Source organism: Hippocampus zosterae, chromosome 1 (assembly GCF_025434085.1).
Source record: "Hippocampus zosterae strain Florida chromosome 1, ASM2543408v3, whole genome shotgun sequence".
Taxonomy (NCBI): Eukaryota; Metazoa; Chordata; class Actinopteri; order Syngnathiformes; family Syngnathidae; genus Hippocampus; species Hippocampus zosterae.
Window position 1 is genome coordinate 7,072,410 of NC_067451.1, and position 20,459 is coordinate 7,092,868.

Below are 20,459 nucleotides of genomic sequence, written 5' to 3' on the forward strand. Positions count from 1 at the left end.
AACTTCCCACCATAATCCAGCAATATCTAAAGATTTCAACTGGCGTGATTTACATTGGGATTGACTTTGGGATGGCACACAGCAAAAGGACCATTCTTGTCCAGCAGCAATCCACAATACGCAGAGCTCTCATAGAGACTCTCCTCTTCTTCAGTACATCCCGGATCGGTGGGGTTAGGTTTCTTACACCTTTTGCAAGAAGTGGAATGTTTTTTAACCCCTCCAAGTAGGATAATTGTGAAGCGAACTGCTGTTTTGTGTACTCACTGCGGATCAGTGTTCCAGCTATGTCCAAATTCATTGATATCGCTGGTCAACGAGCCATTCGGCTGGCGCAAGTCGTCTTTGTAATCTCCGTTATAATCCCCACACAGTCCACACAGTACATTCTTGTAGCTGCAGGCAACATGTTACAAGATTCACCGTTCCCGCACTTCAAAAGAGACTATTCAGATTCCACCGTGTGCAGTTTGTACTCACTCTCTAATCACTTTGATGTCCATAAAGTGGTTTCCATCATAGCGCACAACCACACCGAAATCCATAGACACCGTGTAGTACCTTCCAGATTTGAACACGGAAACACCTGAAGCCGGAGTCACGGGCAGGTTCACTTTGGACCCATTTACCTGAAATGTGGAAAAGCAGATGAGAGCACTAAGTGAGCCGGCAGAGAGAATTAAATGGTTTGAAAATGCAATACATCATAAGTGCGACTCCTGTTCACTTACAAGCACGGAGCCACCTTTGAGGATCGAGACCTTGACCTTGTGTACATCCACATGTACGGCTTTGACATAGGAGATGGAGGGATTGTTATAGCGGTTCTCGTTGTCGGCATAGACCTCAAAGTTTGGTGAAGGCGTTGCGCTGCAAACGCCGGACATCAAGTAGCTGCAGTTGCCCATAAAACTGTATGTGCGCTTGTCGAAGGTTGTGTAGTGTGGATCACTCGTGGCAATGCACGTGGATGCGCCTGCAGAGAATTACCAAAAGTGTAAGACCATCAGAGCAAGAGACCAACATTTTATTAATTTTTTTTACAATATTTGGCCGGGGGTTACCTTTTGGGTAGCATCCAGGGATGCCGTTAACTTCACGACACTCTTCAGTGGTATCACAAGAGCTATCCACACATTCAAACGTGTAGTTCCCTGCACAGCGACACAGCTTGGAGCAGCCGTCCCCATACAGGATTTGTCCAGGCTAAAGGGACACAAAAGCGATTCTCTTTGTCAAAGATGCCGTGTCATTCTTATCATTTTCCTCTGAAATTTTGTACCTTTACTGACCTCATAATAGTTGTTGTTGTGATCCAGGCACCCGCATTTTCCTAGTGGCACACAGTATTTACCCTTGAAGACAAACCCTGGTTTGCAAAAGCAGCCGCTGATACAGGAGCCGCTGCAATTGGTGGAGGGTTCCATGCAGGTGGGGATACAAGCTGGGCCACATTCGATGTACTCCGAATTTGGTGGGCACTGAACTGTACAGCAAAAATAACAGTAATTAGTTGGTCATAAAAAATTAGCAGTCATAGTTGATGTCATTCATATCATAGGGTTTCGGAACAAGGTGTGATTTACTTGGTGTCGTCATTCCTGGTGTTGTTGGTTCAGGTGTAGTTGCATTAATCCAGTCTGGAGTTGTTGGTTTCGGCGTCGTCCATCCTGGAGTTGTCATGTTTGGCGTAGGCACTCCTGGAGTTGTTGACTCAGGTGTAGTTGCATTAATCCAGTCTGGAGTTGTTGGTTTCGGCGTCGTCCATCCTGGAGTTGTCATGTTTGGCATAGTCACTCCTGGAGTTGTTGACTCAGGTGTAGTTGCATCAATCCAGTCTGGAGTTGTTGGTTTTGGTGTAGTCCATCCTGGAGTTGTCATGTTCGGCGTAGGCACTCCTGGAGTTGTTGACTCAGGTGTAGTTGCATTAATCCAGTCTGGAGTTGTTGGTTTCGGCGTCGTCCATCCTGGAGTTGTCATGTTTGGTGTAGGCACTCCTGGAGTTGTTGACTCAGGTGTAGTTGCATTAATCCAGTCTGGAGTTGTTGGTTTCGGCGTCGTCCATCCTGGAGTTGTCATGTTTGGCGTAGGCACTCCTGGAGTTGTTGACTCAGGTGTAGTTGCATTAATCCAGTCTGGAGTTGTTGGTTTTGGTGTAGTCCATCCTGGGGTTGTCATATTCGGCATAGGCACTCCTGGAGTTGTTGGTACAGGCGTAGTTGGTCCTGCTATCAAAGAGAGTCTATTTAGATCAGAAAACCAGCAATTCACTGGTGTCTTGAACGCTGCATTGAAATGGAAAAGCCTTGTGAATGAAATCAGCAGTTAAGATGGAGTCCGTTAGTACTTTATATTGTTGACGGCAGCAGAATATCTGATGCTTGCTTGCAATCCAAAAAAAAATTAAAAATCAATCAAGCATTGGCTCAGAACTCCCCAAATAGGGTGGAGACCTCGTAAGTCAAAGTACCACGAGATAAATTTTGATGAAATGGTGAATGATTATAATAAAGCTATTAGATAGATATTTGTCACCAGCACTCATCATTAATTTTATGAACTGAATTTCAAGGCACAGTCAAAGGATACAGTTCCCTTACAAAAAGGACAGTCACCCAAGAGGGACCTGAGAGTTGAGCCAAGAATTTTAGACAAACATATTCTTTAATGATGTCCATAATTACCTGGATATTTGAAAAAAAAGTTTTTTTTCTCCATTGGTTCAAGGAAAGAGAAAGCTTGACAGAAATTAGCTGACCTGTGGGATAGCAGCCCAGCTCTCCCCCCTGGACTTGACACTGGTGCATTGGGGGGCATTGGGATGGCCGACAGGTAACAAAAGGTGCATCACACCGACACTTTTCACTGCAGTTCCCAAGATAGAACTCCTCTCCGGGCTGACACACACACACGCACAAAGTGGATATACGAGTTAGGTTTCGAGGTGTATTTCACAGTCCGAGTGTTCCGTGGCTTGTTCATTTGGCAGTACCTGGTAATATTGGCCATTGGTGTATTTGCAGCCACACGAAGAGTTGGTGACACATTTGCCAGCACTCAGGATGTAGCCGGGATTACACACACAGGATTCGGTGCACGGTCCGCTGCAGGAGGGGGGTCGGCCTGCACACGTGTCCTGACAGGGGTCCGCACAGGGCTCGTAATGGCTGTTGGGATGGCAACCAAAAGCTGCGCAGAAGGTGAGATGGCTCAAGTTAGAAGCGTGTCTTTCCAATCAAGGAAGATCTGCACACATTCAGAAAGAAGGCTGAAGAGTCCCACGTAAACATCTGTAGTTTCTACTCACGACAGAAGGTTTCGTTCCTCCAGGGTCCAATGTTGACCCCACGATCCTGGCACTCATTGACGTAGGCTTCGATGGCTTCACACAGAATGGAATGAGCTCCATCAAGCACGCAAAGGTCAAAGACACAGTCCTTGAAGTACTCCTGAACACATGACCAACACGCGATAACCCATCGAAACAAATGTTAACTCAAAATTCCAATTTTAGGGCACATGCTCGGTCCACGTACGAGTGACTTACATTGGGGTTGACCTTTGCATGACACTTTGCAAAAGGACCATTTTTGTCGAGCAAGATGCCACAATATCCGGAGCTCTCATAGAGCTTCTGCTCCTCTGCCTCACATTCGGGATGAGTGGTGTTGGGTTTCTTGTTACACCTTGTGCAAGAGGAAATATGAAACACAAATTAAAGAAAAGAGACAAGTTTAGAATCCGAAATGATCCGACAGACTTTGAATACTTGGCAAATATTACATCGAAAAAAAGGGTCAGACTCACTCTGGGTCAATGTTCCAGCTGTTTCCAAAGTCATTGGGACTGGTGGTCAACGATCCACCTGGCTTGCGGAAGTCATCTTTGGCATCTCCATCGTAATCTCCACACAGTCCACAGAGAAGAGTTTTATAGCTGCAGGTGAAAAGTTACAGGATCCTTAATTCCTGAACTTCTAGGGTACTACTCAGACCCCATAGACAACATGTGTTCAGGTTGTACCCACTCTTTAATCACTTTGATGTCCATGAAGTGGTTTCCGTCGTAGCGCACAGTCACACCAAAATCCAAGGAGACGGTGTAGTGCTTTCCTGATTTGAACACAGAGACGCCTGGAAACGGATTCACTGGCAAGTTTACTTTGATTCCATTCACCTGGATGTGAGAAGCAGGTAAGACTCATCATGGAGCAGGCAGGGTCGGAAATGAATTAATTTGCCTCAAGTCTTCACGACATTTCTGTCATCCATTCTTACATGGACAGCGCCGCCTTTGAAGATGGAGACACCGCCGGATTCGACATACACATGAACCGCCTTCACATAGGAGATGCTGGGTCTGTTGTGGCGATTTTCGTTGTCAGCGTAGACAGTAAAGTTTGGTAATGCAGATGCGTTGCAGACTCCGGTCATCTGGTAACTGCAGTTGCCCATGAAGTTGTACTTGCGCTTGTCAAAGGTCGTGTAGTGTGGATCCCCGGACGCGATGCACGAGGATGTACCTTCAGGGAAGACAAGTTTGGCTCACAGATGACAATTTTAAAGACAGACTGAACAAACGTAGAAGTTGGGAAGTCACCAGTGGACGACCTTTTGAAGCATTACCTTTCGGGTAGCATCCGGAGACACCGTTAATCTCGCGACACTCCTCCGTGGGATCACAGGTGTTATCCACACATTCCAAAGTATAGTTCCCTGCACAGCGACACAGCTTGGAGCAGCCGTCTCCAAATACGATCTCTCCAGGCTAAAAGGAGAGGAAACAATTCGGTGAGGTGAGACTTCCTTTCTTCAGAACACAAGTCGAGGTTTGGTATACTATCGTGACCTCGTAATAGTTGTTGTTGTGATCCAGGCACCCGCATTTCTCCAGTGGCACACAGTGTCTCCCCTTGAAGACAAATCCGGGTTTGCAAAAGCAACCGCTGATACAGGAGCCGTTGCAGTTAGTGGAGGGTTCCATGCAGGTGGGGATACAAGCTGGGCCACATTCTATGTATTCCGCATTTGGAGGGCACTGAACTGCACGGATAAAAGCGACAGCAGCTTTGGGTGAGTAGCTATGAAGGAGCTGTTGTATTAGGGTTTTACCAAGATGACATACTTGGCTTTGGTGTCGTCGGTCTTGGAGTTGTTGGTCTGGGTGTTGTTGTATCTAAGATGTCATCGACATTCATTTTAAATGAGCACGACAACATTTTTTTTCATTGGTTCAATGAAAGGGAACGCTTGAAAAAAATTAGCTGACCTGTGGGATAGCAGCCCAGCTCTCCCCCCTGGACTTGACACTGGTGCATTGGGGGGCATTGGGATGGCCGACAGGTAACAAAAGGTGCATCACACCGACACTTTTCACTGCAGTTCCCAAGATAGAACTCCTCTCCGGGCTGACACACACACATGAGCAAAGTGGATATATAAGTTAGGTCTCAAGGTGTATTTTACAGTCCGAGTGTTCCGTGGCTTGTTCATCTGGCAGTACCTGGTAATATTGGCCATTGGTGTATTTGCAGCCACACGAAGAGTTGGTGACACATTTGCCAGCACTCAGGATGTAGCCGGGATTACACACACAAGATTCGGTGCACGGTCCGCTGCAGGAGGGGGGTCGGCCTGCACACGTGTCCTGACAGGGGTCCGCACAGGGCTCGTAATGGCTGTTGGGAGGGCAACCAAAAGCTGCGCAGAAGGTGAGATGGCTCAAGTTAGAAGCGTGTCTTTCCAATCAAGGAAGATCTGCACACATTCAGAGAGAAGGCTGAAGAGTCCCACGTAAACATCTGTAGTTTCTACTCACGACAGAAGGTGTCGTTCCTCCAGGGTCCAATGTTGACCCCACGATCCTGGCACTCATTGACGTAGGCTTCAATGGCTTCACACAGAATGGAATGAGCTCCATCAAGCACGCAAAGGTCAAAGACACAGTCCTTGAAGTACTCCTGAACACACGACCAACACGCAATAACCCATCGACACAAATGTATCTCAAAATTCCAATTTTAGGGCGCATGCTCGGTCCAAGTACGAGTGACTTACATTGGGGTTGACCTTTGCATGACACTTTGCAAAAGGACCATTTTTGTCGAGCAAGATGCCACAATATCCGGAGCTCTCATAGAGCTTCTGCTCCTCTGCCTCACATTCGGGATGAGTGGTGTTGGGTTTCTTGTTACACCTTGTGCAAAAGGAAATATGAAACACAAATTAAAGAAAAGAGACAAGTTTAGAATCCGAAATGATCCGACAGACTTTGAATACTTGGCAAATATTACATCGAAAAAAAGGGTCAGACTCACTCTGGGTCAATGTTCCAGCTGTTTCCAAAGTCATTGGGACTGGTGGTCAACGATCCACCTGGCTTGCGGAAGTCATCTTTGGCATCTCCATCGTAATCTCCACACAGTCCACAGAGAAGAGTTTTATAGCTGCAGGTGAAAAGTTACAGGATCCTTAATTCCTGAACTTCTAGGGTACTACTCAGACCCCATAGACAACATGTGTTCAGGTTGTACCCACTCTTTAATCACTTTGATGTCCATGAAGTGGTTTCCATCGTAGCGCACAGTCACACCAAAATCCAAGGAGACGGTGTAGTGCTTTCCTGATTTGAACACAGAGACGCCTGGAAACGGATTCACTGGCAAGTTTACTTTGATTCCATTCACCTGGATGTGAGAAGCAGGTAAGACTCATCATGGAGCAGGCAGGGTCGGAAATGAATTAATTTGCCTCAAGTCTTGACGACATTTCTGTCATCCATTCTTACATGGACAGCGCCGCCTTTGAAGATGGAGACACCGACGGATTCGACATACACATGAACCGCCTTCACATAGGAGATGCTGGGTCTGTTGTGGCGATTTTCGTTGTCAGCGTAGACAGTAAAGTTTGGTAATGCAGATGCGTTGCAGACTCCGGTCATCTGGTAACTGCAGTTGCCCATGAAGTTGTACTTGCGCTTGTCAAAGGTCGTGTAGTGTGGATCCCCGGACGCGATGCACGAGGATGTACCTTCAGGGAAGACAAGTTTGGCTCACAGATGACAATTTTAAAGACAGACTGAACAAACGTAGAAGTTGGGAAGTCACCAGTGGACGACCTTTTGAAGCATTACCTTTCGGGTAGCATCCGGAGACACCGTTAATCTCGCGACACTCCTCCGTGGGATCACAGGTGTTATCCACACATTCCAAAGTATAGTTCCCTGCACAGCGACACAGCTTGGAGCAGCCGTCTCCAAATACGATCTCTCCAGGCTAAAAGGAGAGGAAACAATTCGGTGAGGTGAGACTTCCTTTCTTCTGAACACAAGTCGAGGTTTGGTATACTATCGTGACCTCGTAATAGTTGTTGTTGTGATCCAGGCACCCGCATTTCTCCAGTGGCACACAGTGTCTCCCCTTGAAGACAAATCCGGGTTTGCAAAAGCAACCGCTGATACAGGAGCCGTTGCAGTTAGTGGAGGGTTCCATGCAGGTGGGGATACAAGCTGGGCCACATTCTATGTATTCCGCATTTGGAGGGCACTGAACTGCACGGATAAAAGCGACAGCAGCTTTGGGTGAGTAGCTATGAAGGAGCTGTTGTATTAGGGTTTTACCAAGATGACATACTTGGCTTTGGTGTCGTCGGTCTTGGAGTTGTTGGTCTGGGTGTTGTTGTATCTAAGATGTCATCGACATTCATTTTAAATGAGCAAAGTTCTGACATATTCTCGTGGGACAAATTTCAACCTCAATCACATAAAAAGGTACCGGGACCTTTGTTAGGAGTATGATGGCTTACCCGTCGAGTGGCAGTCCAACACTCCCTCCAGCACTTTGCACTCCTGCGCGGGGCTGCAGCGCCACGGCTCACAGGTGACGTTGTGGTTGGCGTTACACTTGCAGCGCTCGGAGCAATCGGCTTCTGAGAACCAAGTTCCGCCGACTGGCCTGTAGTTTCCGTTGTCATCGGTGCACCCGCATTGGCTGAGCGGCACGCATTTGTCTCCGCTCAAAATGAGGCCAGGGTTACACACGCATCCCTCCACGCACGGCTGGTCGCAAGAGCCCCCTGGGCCCGCCGGATCCTGACAGCTGGGCTGGGCGCAGGCGGACCCGCACGGGTTGTAATGACTTCCAGCGGGACATTTGAGAGCTACGTCGAGAGAAGGCATAGAACGTTACTTGCAAAAAGATACTGTAAAAATAACAACATAGTATGGTACCATGAAATTTTCCTCTTGCGACTTCATTTTTCTACAGTTAGGATTGTCTGGTAACTTCCTGACATTTTCTCACAAAATTGGAAATGTACTCTTGTACAATTATTACATTCTGATAAAGGAACTTTACAACTTTTCCCGCATGTATTGTGACTTTATTCTTGCAAAGTTACAATTATCTGGTCACGTTGACTTTTTTCCCATATATGCTGTGGTTTGCATCTATCCATCCCGTTTTCTGATCCGCTTATCCTCTCAAGGGTCGGGGGCTGTGCTGGGGCCTATCCCAGCTGTCTTCCGGGCAGTAGGCAGTAGTGTTCCATTAACCTGCCATGCATGTTTTTGGAATGTGTGAGGAAACCGGAGTGCCCGGGGAAAACCCACGCAGGCACGCAAAGAACATGCAAACTCCACAGGAGGAAGCCCGGAGCCAGAATCGAACCCAATGTACTGTGAGGCCGACGCGCTAACCGGTCAACCACTGGGACGCCCTGTTATGACTTTATTCTTGTAAAATGATGACTTTCTTTAAACGTAGCTCGGACTTTTCTCTGCCTGGGTACTTTGCAAACTTTTATTGTCATAATATTGCAACGAGTTGTTTAAAATATTGATTTATGTCTTGTAAAATTACAGTTATCAGGTAACTATGACTTTTTCTTGTAACATGACGACTCTTAAAAAGTGACTACTCTCATAAAAAGGATGTCGTTCATTTTGAGAGGTAAATGAATTGTGTCGATTTCCACGAGAATCCACGGCGACAACGGCCTACTCACGGCAGAAGGTGTTGTTCCTCCACGCGATGGCGACTCCTGCCAAGGCGCACATGTCAGCATAACTCTCCACCGCCTGGCATAGGGCGACGGTCTGGCCGCCCGTAGCGCACATGTCATACATGCAGTTTTCCAAATATGGTGCAGGGTCGATAACCGAGTGACACGGGTTGAAGATACCTGAGGGCAGATGGACATGGATGATTTTGGGGATGTTACATGTGAAAACAAACTGGGCTTAAAAAAAAAAAAAAGTTATCTACATTACCGTTAGGATCGGCAATCATGCCGCAGCTTGTCGGCTTCTGGGCTTCCTCCTCCACTTTTGGATCGCAGTCCACATGGCCGCCATCATTTGAACAACTGGACAACAAGTGGGAATGACATTTACAATTTTCAATATTACAGCAAAAAACAGCAACTCATGATTTTCAAAAATGTAACCAAAAACAGTAGTATGATGGTTTTGTGCTGTTCTGTAACATAACATGGTACGTGGGCTCCCTCTAGTGGGATGCCAAAGAACCACCTAAGTACAGTTCAGTTGTATTTATCTTTTAAGTTGATTGGTTTTAAACATTTATTTCTGTGTATTGCTATCTCACTTTTGGGTGCCATACATTTTAATTAAATCATTATTCAAGTATCTTTGCTTTCTTACATTTAATTACAAAAATATGAAATACACTTTTTTGGACATCAGCTGATCTCCATGTAAGCCTCAGCACAAACAGGAAGTGTTCAGTCTGTTTAAACTTACTCAGGCCTTGGGTCAGGAACCTGCCAGCTGTCTCCCAGTTCATTGGTGGTTGAAGCGGGCGTCTTGTCTGGTTTCAGGTTGTCGTCTTTGGGATTTCCATTGAAATTTCCTGCCACACAAAATAAATGTGCCTTTTGTGTCAACAAAGGACTTTGATTTGGTATATTCCCGGGACGTGACTTTTCTATTGTAATATTAGCAACATAAAAAAAAAAAAATCAGATTAGACATTTTTGTTAAAATTAGCAATTAGCATTATCTTTTTTACTGCAATTAATGTTTTGTAAGAAACCAAGTAAGACCTTCTGTCCAGGATACACCACCTACATTGTATATACTGTATATAAATGTTCTTACCACATAGTCCGCAAAGCTGCCCGTTGTAGGAAGAGGGCACGGTCACATCAGCATGGTGGTTACCGTCAAATCTCACCCTCAGGTGGAAAGACGTCTCCAGGACAATAAACTTGCCACTCAAGTATATGTTTACACCGCCGATCCATGCAACTGGCGGGACCACCGCCGTCCCATTTACCTGCAGGCCACATGAACACTATTACCGAATTGGAAAAAAATAGTAAAGCCGACAGCAATGGCAAGTCAAAAGTCGGAAAGTTGTCATTTTACATCTACACAGTTGTAATATTAAGATAAACTTAAAGAAAGACTGTTTTATTGTAATATTTACAATTCTTCTCCGAAAATTGTGACTTTTTGCGATCACAGGTAACAACTGACAGGACACATTTCGTAAATGTTTTTGCGTAATCCTCCTGAGCTAACTGACAATCAAACGGGGATCAAGACGACATGCACCTGGACAGTTCGGCCCTTGCCAAGGACGACGGTCACACCATTGACTTGGACCACAACAGCCCGTACATAGGAGACCTTCTTGTTGCTCCCCCTGCGCTCATTCTGGGTGTCCACGCTGAAGTACGGCAAGCCGGAGGACGAAGAATTGCAGGGCTTGGTCAGGGTGTACGAGCATGCTCCCATGTAATGGTGGGTGCGCTTGTCAAAGGTGGTGTAGTGTGGGTCACCGGATACCGAGCATATACCATTTCCTGTTCCGTGAAAAATTATATTCAGATTCTCACAGTAGATATACCACCCCCCCCGCCCCCCGGCACCCCAAAATATGAATTTGTTTTTAACATTGCAAATAACCTACCCAAAGGACGACACTGGTACTCTCCATCATGCAGCTGGCATGTCTCAGTGACGGCTTTGCAGCTGCTGTTGGAACAGCGGATCACGCCTCCGTCTTGGCACGTGCATTTCTGCTTGCAGCCCTCCAAGTACCAGCCGTCGCCCACCTCGAACACAAAAAAACATCTCCATCACGGACTATATGCAAGTGCCATTCAAACGCGAATGTGTGTGTGTGTGTGTGTGTGCGGGAGTGTCCACACTATGGGAAGCGGACACGACTTACCGGATGGTACGTCCCGGCGGTGTCGAGGCAGCCGCAATCTTTGAGCGAGACGCACTTGTCATCGCTGAGGATGAAGCCCGGGTTGCAGGCGCAGCCCTCCACGCACACGTCGCCGCAGCCGGGCGCTCCCACCGTGCCCGTGCACGTCTCCGGACACGAGCTCACGCACAGAGAGTACGAGCTATTGGCGGGGCAGTCCAGGGCTGTGCAGTACAAGTGCAAATATGAATGTGAGAGCAAAAACACAAAATATATTTTTGGTGTAGTTTGATCTTCTGTTTAGATTATTTACTCTACATAATATATGTGTAATGTTTTAAACAAAGTTGTTACTGATGTAACCTGTTTTTTGACTATTTTTTGTGGATTTTTATAGTACGGGTCAAAATGACCCACAACATAATCAATGTGACTTTTTTTTCAACATAATATGAGGGTTAAGACAAACACTTTTTTAAAAAACCCTGTATCCATTTTAATTTATTATTTCCAATGTTTTTAGGACACACACACACCACAACAAACATAAATACGTGTATTTTAATTAATTTTTGTATCGTTCATATTCATTATATTAGACAGACAGACTGTTATGTGATGCACCTGTGGCAGAGGTATTTTAAGGCTTGATTCCATTATTGTGATTATTACCCATTGCGTTTCAAGCATGTTTTAAGGCTGGGCTGTATCTTTTTTTTTTGTTTTTTAATTCGTATACATTATGAGCCCATGCTGTGGGTTAAATGTTTGCTGTCACATGCTTGGTGAGGACTTACGACAGAAGTGGGGACCCCTCCACTGGTGGACTTTGACTCCGGCACTGTGACAGGCCTCCGTGTAGGCTTGCAGCTGGTCACACAGTACCTGCTGCTGCCCGTTGAACTGGCACATGTCGTACACACAGCTCTGGAAGAAGGAGGTGGGATTCACCACTCCGATGCACTCCCTGAATGATGGGGGTCGGAAGGGAGGGGGGGCAGATAAGGCACAAATTCCAAAAAAAAACAATGCAAAAAAAATAAGCAACTCACCGGAAGGGTCCAGCGGTATCGTTGAGTTTTCCACATTTCTCTGGTTTGACCACCTCTGCCTCAAGCTTGGGATCACATTCTGGATCGGGCTTGGTGCCTGGGGAACACCTGAGTAAACAAATAAGTACAGTATTAAATACATCAGCAGGCTATGTTATAATGATATTAAAAAAACAAAACAAAATCACAGTGTCATAATGATTGGTGAATGAGGTTCTAAAAAAAAAAAAACTTGCGCTATGTCGAGTTTGTAAGAGTACAATACATGAAAAAAACGATAAAGGATAATGTTGGAAGTTAACGTAGGAATTGTAGATTTCTGAGGAAAAAAATGTTTAGAATGATTAAAAGGAAAGCCATAAAACCTGAAAATAGTCATAATGGTGAGAATAAGTTGTTAGTGTTATACAATCCTAATAACAAATAAGAAAAGTAGCAGAAGGTGAGTCGGAGAAGTATAAAATTGTAATGCTACAAGAAAAATGGAATATCGCAAAATAATGTCATAATGATGCAGTAATCAAGTTCTGTCTGTCGTGGATATCATCATATGAAATAATGTCATCATGTTAACAACCAGAATGAAGTGATCCTTATAATAGCAGAAAAAAGTCGAAATAATACCTGAAAAAAGCCGCGCACAAATAATGTTGCAACCAGGGGCAGGAGTGGCGGGGGGAGGGGATGCACGTGTCGAATGTGTTATTCTATTCTTTAGTCATCATATTTCGAATGCTAAAACTTACGATTCATCCTCGTCTTCTTCCGTCTGCCAGCTGTTGCAGAAGTCGTTGACATTGACACCCTGAACGCCATCTGGCTTGGCAAAGTCATTGTGCGGGTTCCCGTCCAAGTCGCCGCACAGACCGCACATCTGGTCGTGGTAGGAGCTGCCGGAAAAAAAAGCAGGATTAAGAGATGGAAACCTCTTTTCCGGGCTCAGGCGCACATAAATGGCCAAGAGTAAAGGTGCACAATGATTTTGAGTGATAAATGATAATCAACGTTACGTAAGAGGACTACCAAAAAGTTCACTGAAAAATCCCATTTGAGTTTTGCTCAGGTAAAAATCCCACTGACCAACCTTGGTACTGAGATCTGGGCAAAGTGGTTCCCGTCCCAGCGCACTTGAAGGCCGAAGGATGTCTGCACTGTGACGTACTGGCCGGCACGACTGACCGTCACCATGGGAGACGGGGTGTGAGGTAGCGCCACACGTAGGCCGTTCACCTGTGATGATGCAGCGAGGAACGTAGCACAGTGTTGGTACAGTGCGGTGGTCAATCACAATATCGCTGTGCGTTACACTGCCGACTTTTTGCGCAGCGTATTCACTTGTCTGTCACGGAAATCTTGCTCAAGCTTTGGTTTACAAAGATGGTTTCTTTCATGCTGATTAAAATGCAGGGAAAATGAATGTAAAATAATGCATATCCAAGCAGATCCCTGGGATTTTCAATTTTCTTTGCCTCTTAACATAACATAACATACTCAAACTTTTTACAAGCTCTTTTTAAAAAAACACTTGAAACTACAGTAGCGCAGGAAAATGTGTTCATCACAAGCAAGAGAGAGAGCGCTTTTAATCCTAAAATCCATTTACCGGTAATATTATGATAAGGTGGTGGCACATTATGCACAGTTTGGAAAAATAAGCCAAAATTTAAATATAAGATTGACTCTTAAACCATTGGAAATATGATGGTCATAAATGTTGTTAGTTATTGAGTGGATTATTGCAGGAAAGGTGAGGAAAGCAATGAACAAGTGAGGCAAAAGGAAGAAAGCACTTGATTGAGACTGACAAGAACACTGAAGCAGGATTAGCAGTGCAGCTATCGTGAAAAATTAAGTTGGAACGTTGTGAGAGAATGCCAACGTGTAGGAATAAGTCAGTATTGGTGTTGTGGGTTCCAGGGGGGCCGCACTGACCAGGGTCCTCTTGGCTTTCATCAAGGTCACGGTGATTCCGTCTACGGTGATGTAGAGTTTTCGCAGATAGGACACTCCTGGTAGCCCTCTTTCCTCATTCTTTCCCTCTATTGAGAACCAAGGCCCTGCACCAAAAGGACCACAATACCAATTATACAGAAGCCTCACCATTCCTTTATTATTGTGCTCCTCAGAGGACTAGAACGGACAGTGACAATATGTAAATATTGTCCTTACCTGTGTTGTTCCTACAGGTTCTGGCCAGTGTGTAGGTACAGGTGCCCATGAAACTGTAGAACCTTTTGTCAAAAGTGTTATAGTGTGGATCGCCAGAGATGATGCAGTCCTCGGACCCTAAAAATTAGAGTACAACAATTAAACTGGGGGGGGGGGGGGGGGTTCTTCTCACAGAGAAAAATGTAAAATCCTGGATGTTCTGTTCTATTCTGTTAAGCACATTGAGTTGCCTTGTATATGAAATGTGCTATATAAGTAACTTTACCTTGGACTGCCTTGCCATTCCCTTACCTGTTATCAATGTTGAAAGCTACTTACCCGTTGGATAGCAGCCCAGCTCTCCCTCCAGGACTTTACACTCATGCATTGGGGGGCACCGAGATGGCTTACATGTGACCGTGGGTGCGTCACACCTACACTTCTGATTACAGTTCTCAGCATAGAACTCCTCTCCAGGCTGACGGAAACACAAGAGGATACACCAATAAATTTTTATGGGTGTATTTCACAGTACGAGAGTACAATTGCTCTTGCATATTGCGGTACCTGATAATACTGGCCGTTGGTGTGTTTGCAGCCACACGAAGTGTTGGAGACACATTTGCCAGCACTCAGGATGTAGCCGGGATTACACACACAGGACTCGCTGCACGGTCCGCTGCAGGACGGGGGTCGGCCTGAACATGTCTCCTGACAGGGGTCCGCGCAGGGCTCGTAATGGCTGTTGGTGGGGCAGCTCAACGCTGATAAAACAGGAAAGGATTTACAAGCATTAGTAGGTCTTAGCATCAACATGTACGATTTACTTCTATGCAAAACAAATTGATCTCTTCGCTGTCTGTCAATCCATGTTTCAAAGCAAACACGGTGAAGCGGCATTTTGCTGTTATGCTGCACGCAAATTGAATAATTTGCCAGCGGACGTGAAGTCAGCCCCAAGTATTCATGCTTTTAAATTGTGACCAAAAAAGTGTTTTTAGTGCCCATATTTCTTTGATCAAAGTCTTTCAGGCATTTTTAAAATCAATTTCACTCCACGGTCTTTAGTAATTAAATTAATTATTAAATAAAGTAATGAAACCAGAAAGCTACCGGTACTTTTTATTTCATTCCCTTTCTCTTAAATATCTTTGGATGTTTTGGCAGCAAATGTTTTGAAATGTCAATAATGGTGTCAATAATATACAGTACATTCTTCTAGTTATTTTAACAAGCTACTTTTGTTCTCCTGGCTCTGCAGATGTTTTTAGTTGTTTGTTAATGCTTTTAGACATTGTGCTTTTGGTTTTGTGAAGCGCATGAAGCTGCCCTGTGTAGGAAATCTGTGATATACATGAAGTATTTAACCACCAGAAAAGATGTTAAATAAATAAAGAAATAAATAGATCATACAGTTCAGTTGTCTGAGTACTCACGACAGAAGGTTTCGTTCCTCCAGGGACCAATGTCGACGCCGCGATCCTGGCACTCACTGGCATAGGCTTCAATGGCCTCGCACAGAACAGGCTTGGCGCCATCCAGTGCGCAAAGGTCAAAGACACAATCCTTGAAGTAATTCTGAACAGACACACAAATTTGAAACTTCCCACCATAATCCAGCAATATCTAAAGATTTCAACTGGCGTGATTTACATTGGGATTGACTTTGGGATGGCACACAGCAAAAGGACCATTCTTGTCCAGCAGCAATCCACAATACGCAGAGCTCTCATAGAGACTCTCCTCTTCTTCAGTACATCCCGGATCGGTGGGGTTAGGTTTCTTACACCTTTTGCAAGAAGTGGAATGTTTTTTAACCCCTCCAAGTAGGATAATTGTGAAGCGAACTGCTGTTTTGTGTACTCACTGCGGATCAGTGTTCCAGCTATGTCCAAATTCATTGATATCGCTGGTCAACGAGCCATTAGGCTGGCGCAAGTCGTCTTTGTAATCTCCGTTATAATCCCCACACAGTCCACATAGTACATTCTTGTAGCTGCAGCCAACATGTTACAAGATTCACCGTTCCCGCACTTCAAAAGAGACTATTCAGATTCCACCGTGTGCAGTTTGTACTCACTCTCTAATCACTTTGATGTCCATAAAGTGGTTTCCATCATAGCGCACAACCACACCGAAATCCATAGACACCGTGTAGTACCTTCCAGATTTGAACACGGAAACACCTGAAGCCGGAGTCACGGGCAGGTTCACTTTGGACCCATTTACCTGAAATGTGGAAAAGCAGATGAGAGCACTAAGTGAGCCGGCAGAGAGAATTAAATGGTTTGAAAATGCAATACATCATAAGTGCGACTCCTGTTCACTTACAAGCACGGAGCCACCTTTGAGGATCGAGACCTTGACCTTGTGTACATCCACATGTACGGCTTTGACATAGGAGATGGAGGGATTGTTATAGCGGTTCTCGTTGTCGGCATAGACCTCAAAGTTTGGTGAAGGCGTTGCGCTGCAAACGCCGGACATCAAGTAGCTGCAGTTGCCCATAAAACTGTATGTGCGCTTGTCGAAGGTTGTGTAGTGTGGATCACTCGTGGCAATGCACGTGGATGCGCCTGCAGAGAATTACCAAAAGTGTAAGACCATCAGAGCAAGAGACCAACATTTTATTAATTTTTTTTACAATATTTGGCCGGGGGTTACCTTTTGGGTAGCATCCAGGGATGCCGTTAACTTCACGACACTCTTCAGTGGTATCACAAGAGCTATCCACACATTCAAACGTGTAGTTCCCTGCACAGCGACACAGCTTGGAGCAGCCGTCCCCATACAGGATTTGTCCAGGCTAAAGGGACACAAAAGCGATTCTCTTTGTCAAAGATGCCGTGTCATTCTTATCATTTTCCCCTGAAATTTTGTACCTTTACTGACCTCATAATAGTTGTTGTTGTGATCCAGGCACCCGCATTTTCCTAGTGGCACACAGTATTTACCCTTGAAGACAAACCCTGGTTTGCAAAAGCAGCCGCTGATACAGGAGCCGCTGCAATTGGTGGAGGGTTCCATGCAGGTGGGGATACAAGCTGGGCCACATTCGATGTACTCCGAATTTGGTGGGCACTGAACTGTACAGCAAAAATAACAGTAATTAGTTGGTCATAAAAAATTAGCAGTCATAGTTGATGTCATTCATATCATAGGGTTTCGGAACAAGGTGTGATTTACTTGGTGTCGTCATTCCTGGTGTTGTTGGTTCAGGTGTAGTTGCATTAATCCAGTCTGGAGTTGTTGGTTTCGGCGTCGTCCATCCTGGAGTTGTCATGTTTGGCATAGTCACTCCTGGAGTTGTTGACTCAGGTGTAGTTGCATCAATCCAGTCTGGAGTTGTTGGTTTTGGTGTAGTCCATCCTGGAGTTGTCATGTTCGGCGTAGGCACTCCTGGAGTTGTTGACTCAGGTGTAGTTGCATTAATCCAGTCTGGAGTTGTTGGTTTCGGCGTCGTCCATCCTGGAGTTGTCATGTTTGGTGTAGGCACTCCTGGAGTTGTTGACTCAGGTGTAGTTGCATTAATCCAGTCTGGAGTTGTTGGTTTCGGCGTCGTCCATCCTGGAGTTGTCATGTTTGGCGTAGGCACTCCTGGAGTTGTTGACTCAGGTGTAGTTGCATTAATCCAGTCTGGAGTTGTTGGTTTTGGTGTAGTCCATCCTGGGGTTGTCATATTCGGCATAGGCACTCCTGGAGTTGTTGGTACAGGAGTAGTTGGTCCTGCTATCAAAGAGAGTCTATTTAGATCAGAAAACCAGCAATTCACTGGTGTCTTGAACGCTGCATTGAAATGGAAAAGCCTCGTGAATGAAATCAGCAGTTAAGATGGAGTCCGTTAGTACTTTATATTGTTGACGGCAGCAGAATATCTGATGCTTGCTTGCAATCCAAAAAAAAATTAAAAATCAATCAAGCATTGGCTCAGAACTCCCCAAATAGGGTGGAGACCTCGTAAGTCAAAGTACCACGAGATAAATTTTGATGAAATGGTGAATGATTATAATAAAGCTATTAGATAGATATTTGTCACCAGCACTCATCATTAATTTTATGAACTGAATTTCAAGGCACAGTCAAAGGATACAGTTCCCTTACAAAAAGGACAGTCACCCAAGGTGGACCTGAGAGTTGAGCCAAGAATTTTAGACAAACATATTCTTTAATGATGTCCATAATTACCTGGATATTTGAAAAAAAAGTTTTTTTTCTCCATTGGTTCAAGGAAAGAGAAAGCTTGACAGAAATTAGCTGACCTGTGGGATAGCAGCCCAGCTCTCCCCCCTGGACTTGACACTGGTGCATTGGGGGGCATTGGGATGGCCGACAGGTAACAAAAGGTGCATCACACCGACACTTTTCACTGCAGTTCCCAAGATAGAACTCCTCTCCGGGCTGACACACACACACGCACAAAGTGGATATACGAGTTAGGTTTCGAGGTGTATTTCACAGTCCGAGTGTTCCGTGGCTTGTTCATCTGGCAGTACCTGGTAATATTGGCCATTGGTGTATTTGCAGCCACACGAAGAGTTGGTGACACATTTGCCAGCACTCAGGATGTAGCCGGGATTACACACACAAGATTCGGTGCACGGTCCGCTGCAGGAGGGGGGTCGGCCTGCACACGTGTCCTGACAGGGGTCCGCACAGGGCTCGTAATGGCTGTTGGGAGGGCAACCAAAAGCTGCGCAGAAGGTGAGATGGCACAAGTTAGAAGCGTGTCTTTCCAATCAAGGAAGATCTGCACACATTCAGAAAGAAGGCTGAAGAGTCCCACGTAAACATCTGTAGTTTCTACTCACGACAGAAGGTGTCGTTCCTCCAGGGTCCAATGTTGACCCCACGATCCTGGCACTCATTGACGTAGGCTTCAATGGCTTCACACAGAATGGAATGAGCTCCATCAAGCACGCAAAGGTCAAAGACACAGTCCTTGAAGTACTCCTGAACACACGACCAACACGCAATAACCCATCGACACAAATGTATCTCAAAATTCCAATTTTAGGGCACATGCTCGGTCCAAGTACGAGTGACTTACATTGGGGTTGACCTTTGCATGACACTTTGCAAAAGGACCATTTTTGTCGAGCAAGATGCCACAATATCCGGAGCTCTCATAGAGCTTCTGCTCCTCTGCCTCACATTCGGGATGAGTGGTGTTGGGTTTCTTGTTACACCTTGTGCAAAAGGAAATATGAAACACAAATTAAAGAAAAGAGACAAGTTTAGAATCCGAAATGATCCGACAGACTTTGAATACTTGGCAAATATTACATCGAAAAAAAGGGTCAGACTCACTCTGGGTCAATGTTCCAGCTGTTTCCAAAGTCATTGGGACTGGTGGTCAACGATCCACCTGGCTTGCGGAAGTCATCTTTGGCATCTCCATCGTAATCTCCACACAGTCCACAGAGAAGAGTTTTATAGCTGCAGGTGAAAAGTTACAGGATCCTTAATTCCTGAACTTCTAGGGTACTACTCAGACCCCATAGACAACATGTGTTCAGGTTGTACCCACTCTTTAATCACTTTGATGTCCATGAAGTGGTTTCCATCGTAGCGCACAGTCACACCAAAATCCAAGGAGACGGTGTAGTGCTTTCCTGATTTGAACACAGAGACGCCTGGAAACGGATTCACTGGCAAGTTTACTTTGATTCCATTCACCTGGATGTGAGAAGCAGGTAAGACTCATCATGGAGCAGGCAGGGTCGGAAATGAATTAATTTGCCTCAAGTCTTCACGACATTTCTGTCATCCATTCTTACATGGACAGCGCCGCCTTTGAAGATGGAGACACCGCCGGATTCGACATACACATGAACCGCCTTCACATAGGAGATGCTGGGTCTGTTGTGGCGATTTTCGTTGTCAGCGTAGACAGTAAAGTTTGGTAATGCAGATGCGTTGCAGACTCCGGTCATCTGGTAACTGCAGTTGCCCATGAAGTTGTACTTGCGCTTGTCAAAGGTCGTGTAGTGTGGATCCCCGGACGCGATGCACGAGGATGTACCTTCAGGGAAGACAAGTTTGGCTCACAGATGACAATTTTAAAGACAGACTGAACAAAC

At 45.4% G+C, this 20,459-nt stretch overlaps 1 protein-coding gene across 1 annotated transcript in view; it reads right to left on the reverse strand.

Moving 5' to 3' along the window:
- LOC127596192 (IgGFc-binding protein-like) overlaps positions 1-20,459 on the reverse strand; it is a 50,740-nt gene that overhangs the window by 21,464 nt on the left and 8,817 nt on the right. Inside the window, exons 23-74 of the mRNA XM_052058445.1 lie at positions 20,157-20,401; positions 19,907-20,055; positions 19,687-19,815; positions 19,427-19,565; positions 19,188-19,329; positions 18,873-19,069; positions 18,639-18,777; positions 17,566-18,105; positions 17,272-17,465; positions 17,044-17,185; positions 16,711-16,955; positions 16,460-16,608; positions 16,247-16,375; positions 16,033-16,168; positions 15,816-15,957; positions 14,947-15,143; positions 14,719-14,857; positions 14,401-14,517; positions 14,164-14,288; positions 13,316-13,461; positions 12,978-13,121; positions 12,232-12,339; positions 11,977-12,146; positions 11,201-11,403; positions 10,937-11,081; positions 7,358-7,551; positions 7,135-7,276; positions 6,787-7,031; positions 6,537-6,685; positions 6,317-6,445; positions 6,057-6,195; positions 5,818-5,959; positions 5,503-5,699; positions 5,269-5,407; positions 5,125-5,175; positions 4,849-5,042; positions 4,626-4,767; positions 4,278-4,522; positions 4,028-4,176; positions 3,808-3,936; positions 3,548-3,686; positions 3,308-3,449; positions 2,993-3,189; positions 2,759-2,897; positions 1,849-2,228; positions 1,587-1,728; positions 1,293-1,486; positions 1,065-1,206; positions 732-976; positions 481-629; positions 268-396; positions 54-189 (exon numbers count right to left, since the gene is read on the reverse strand). Of these exons, the coding sequence (XP_051914405.1) occupies positions 54-189; positions 268-396; positions 481-629; positions 732-976; positions 1,065-1,206; positions 1,293-1,486; positions 1,587-1,728; positions 1,849-2,228; positions 2,759-2,897; positions 2,993-3,189; positions 3,308-3,449; positions 3,548-3,686; positions 3,808-3,936; positions 4,028-4,176; positions 4,278-4,522; positions 4,626-4,767; positions 4,849-5,042; positions 5,125-5,175; positions 5,269-5,407; positions 5,503-5,699; positions 5,818-5,959; positions 6,057-6,195; positions 6,317-6,445; positions 6,537-6,685; positions 6,787-7,031; positions 7,135-7,276; positions 7,358-7,551; positions 10,937-11,081; positions 11,201-11,403; positions 11,977-12,146; positions 12,232-12,339; positions 12,978-13,121; positions 13,316-13,461; positions 14,164-14,288; positions 14,401-14,517; positions 14,719-14,857; positions 14,947-15,143; positions 15,816-15,957; positions 16,033-16,168; positions 16,247-16,375; positions 16,460-16,608; positions 16,711-16,955; positions 17,044-17,185; positions 17,272-17,465; positions 17,566-18,105; positions 18,639-18,777; positions 18,873-19,069; positions 19,188-19,329; positions 19,427-19,565; positions 19,687-19,815; positions 19,907-20,055; positions 20,157-20,401 (8,831 nt within the window). The remainder of the gene's footprint in view (positions 1-53; positions 190-267; positions 397-480; positions 630-731; positions 977-1,064; positions 1,207-1,292; positions 1,487-1,586; positions 1,729-1,848; positions 2,229-2,758; positions 2,898-2,992; positions 3,190-3,307; positions 3,450-3,547; positions 3,687-3,807; positions 3,937-4,027; positions 4,177-4,277; positions 4,523-4,625; positions 4,768-4,848; positions 5,043-5,124; positions 5,176-5,268; positions 5,408-5,502; positions 5,700-5,817; positions 5,960-6,056; positions 6,196-6,316; positions 6,446-6,536; positions 6,686-6,786; positions 7,032-7,134; positions 7,277-7,357; positions 7,552-10,936; positions 11,082-11,200; positions 11,404-11,976; positions 12,147-12,231; positions 12,340-12,977; positions 13,122-13,315; positions 13,462-14,163; positions 14,289-14,400; positions 14,518-14,718; positions 14,858-14,946; positions 15,144-15,815; positions 15,958-16,032; positions 16,169-16,246; positions 16,376-16,459; positions 16,609-16,710; positions 16,956-17,043; positions 17,186-17,271; positions 17,466-17,565; positions 18,106-18,638; positions 18,778-18,872; positions 19,070-19,187; positions 19,330-19,426; positions 19,566-19,686; positions 19,816-19,906; positions 20,056-20,156; positions 20,402-20,459) is intronic.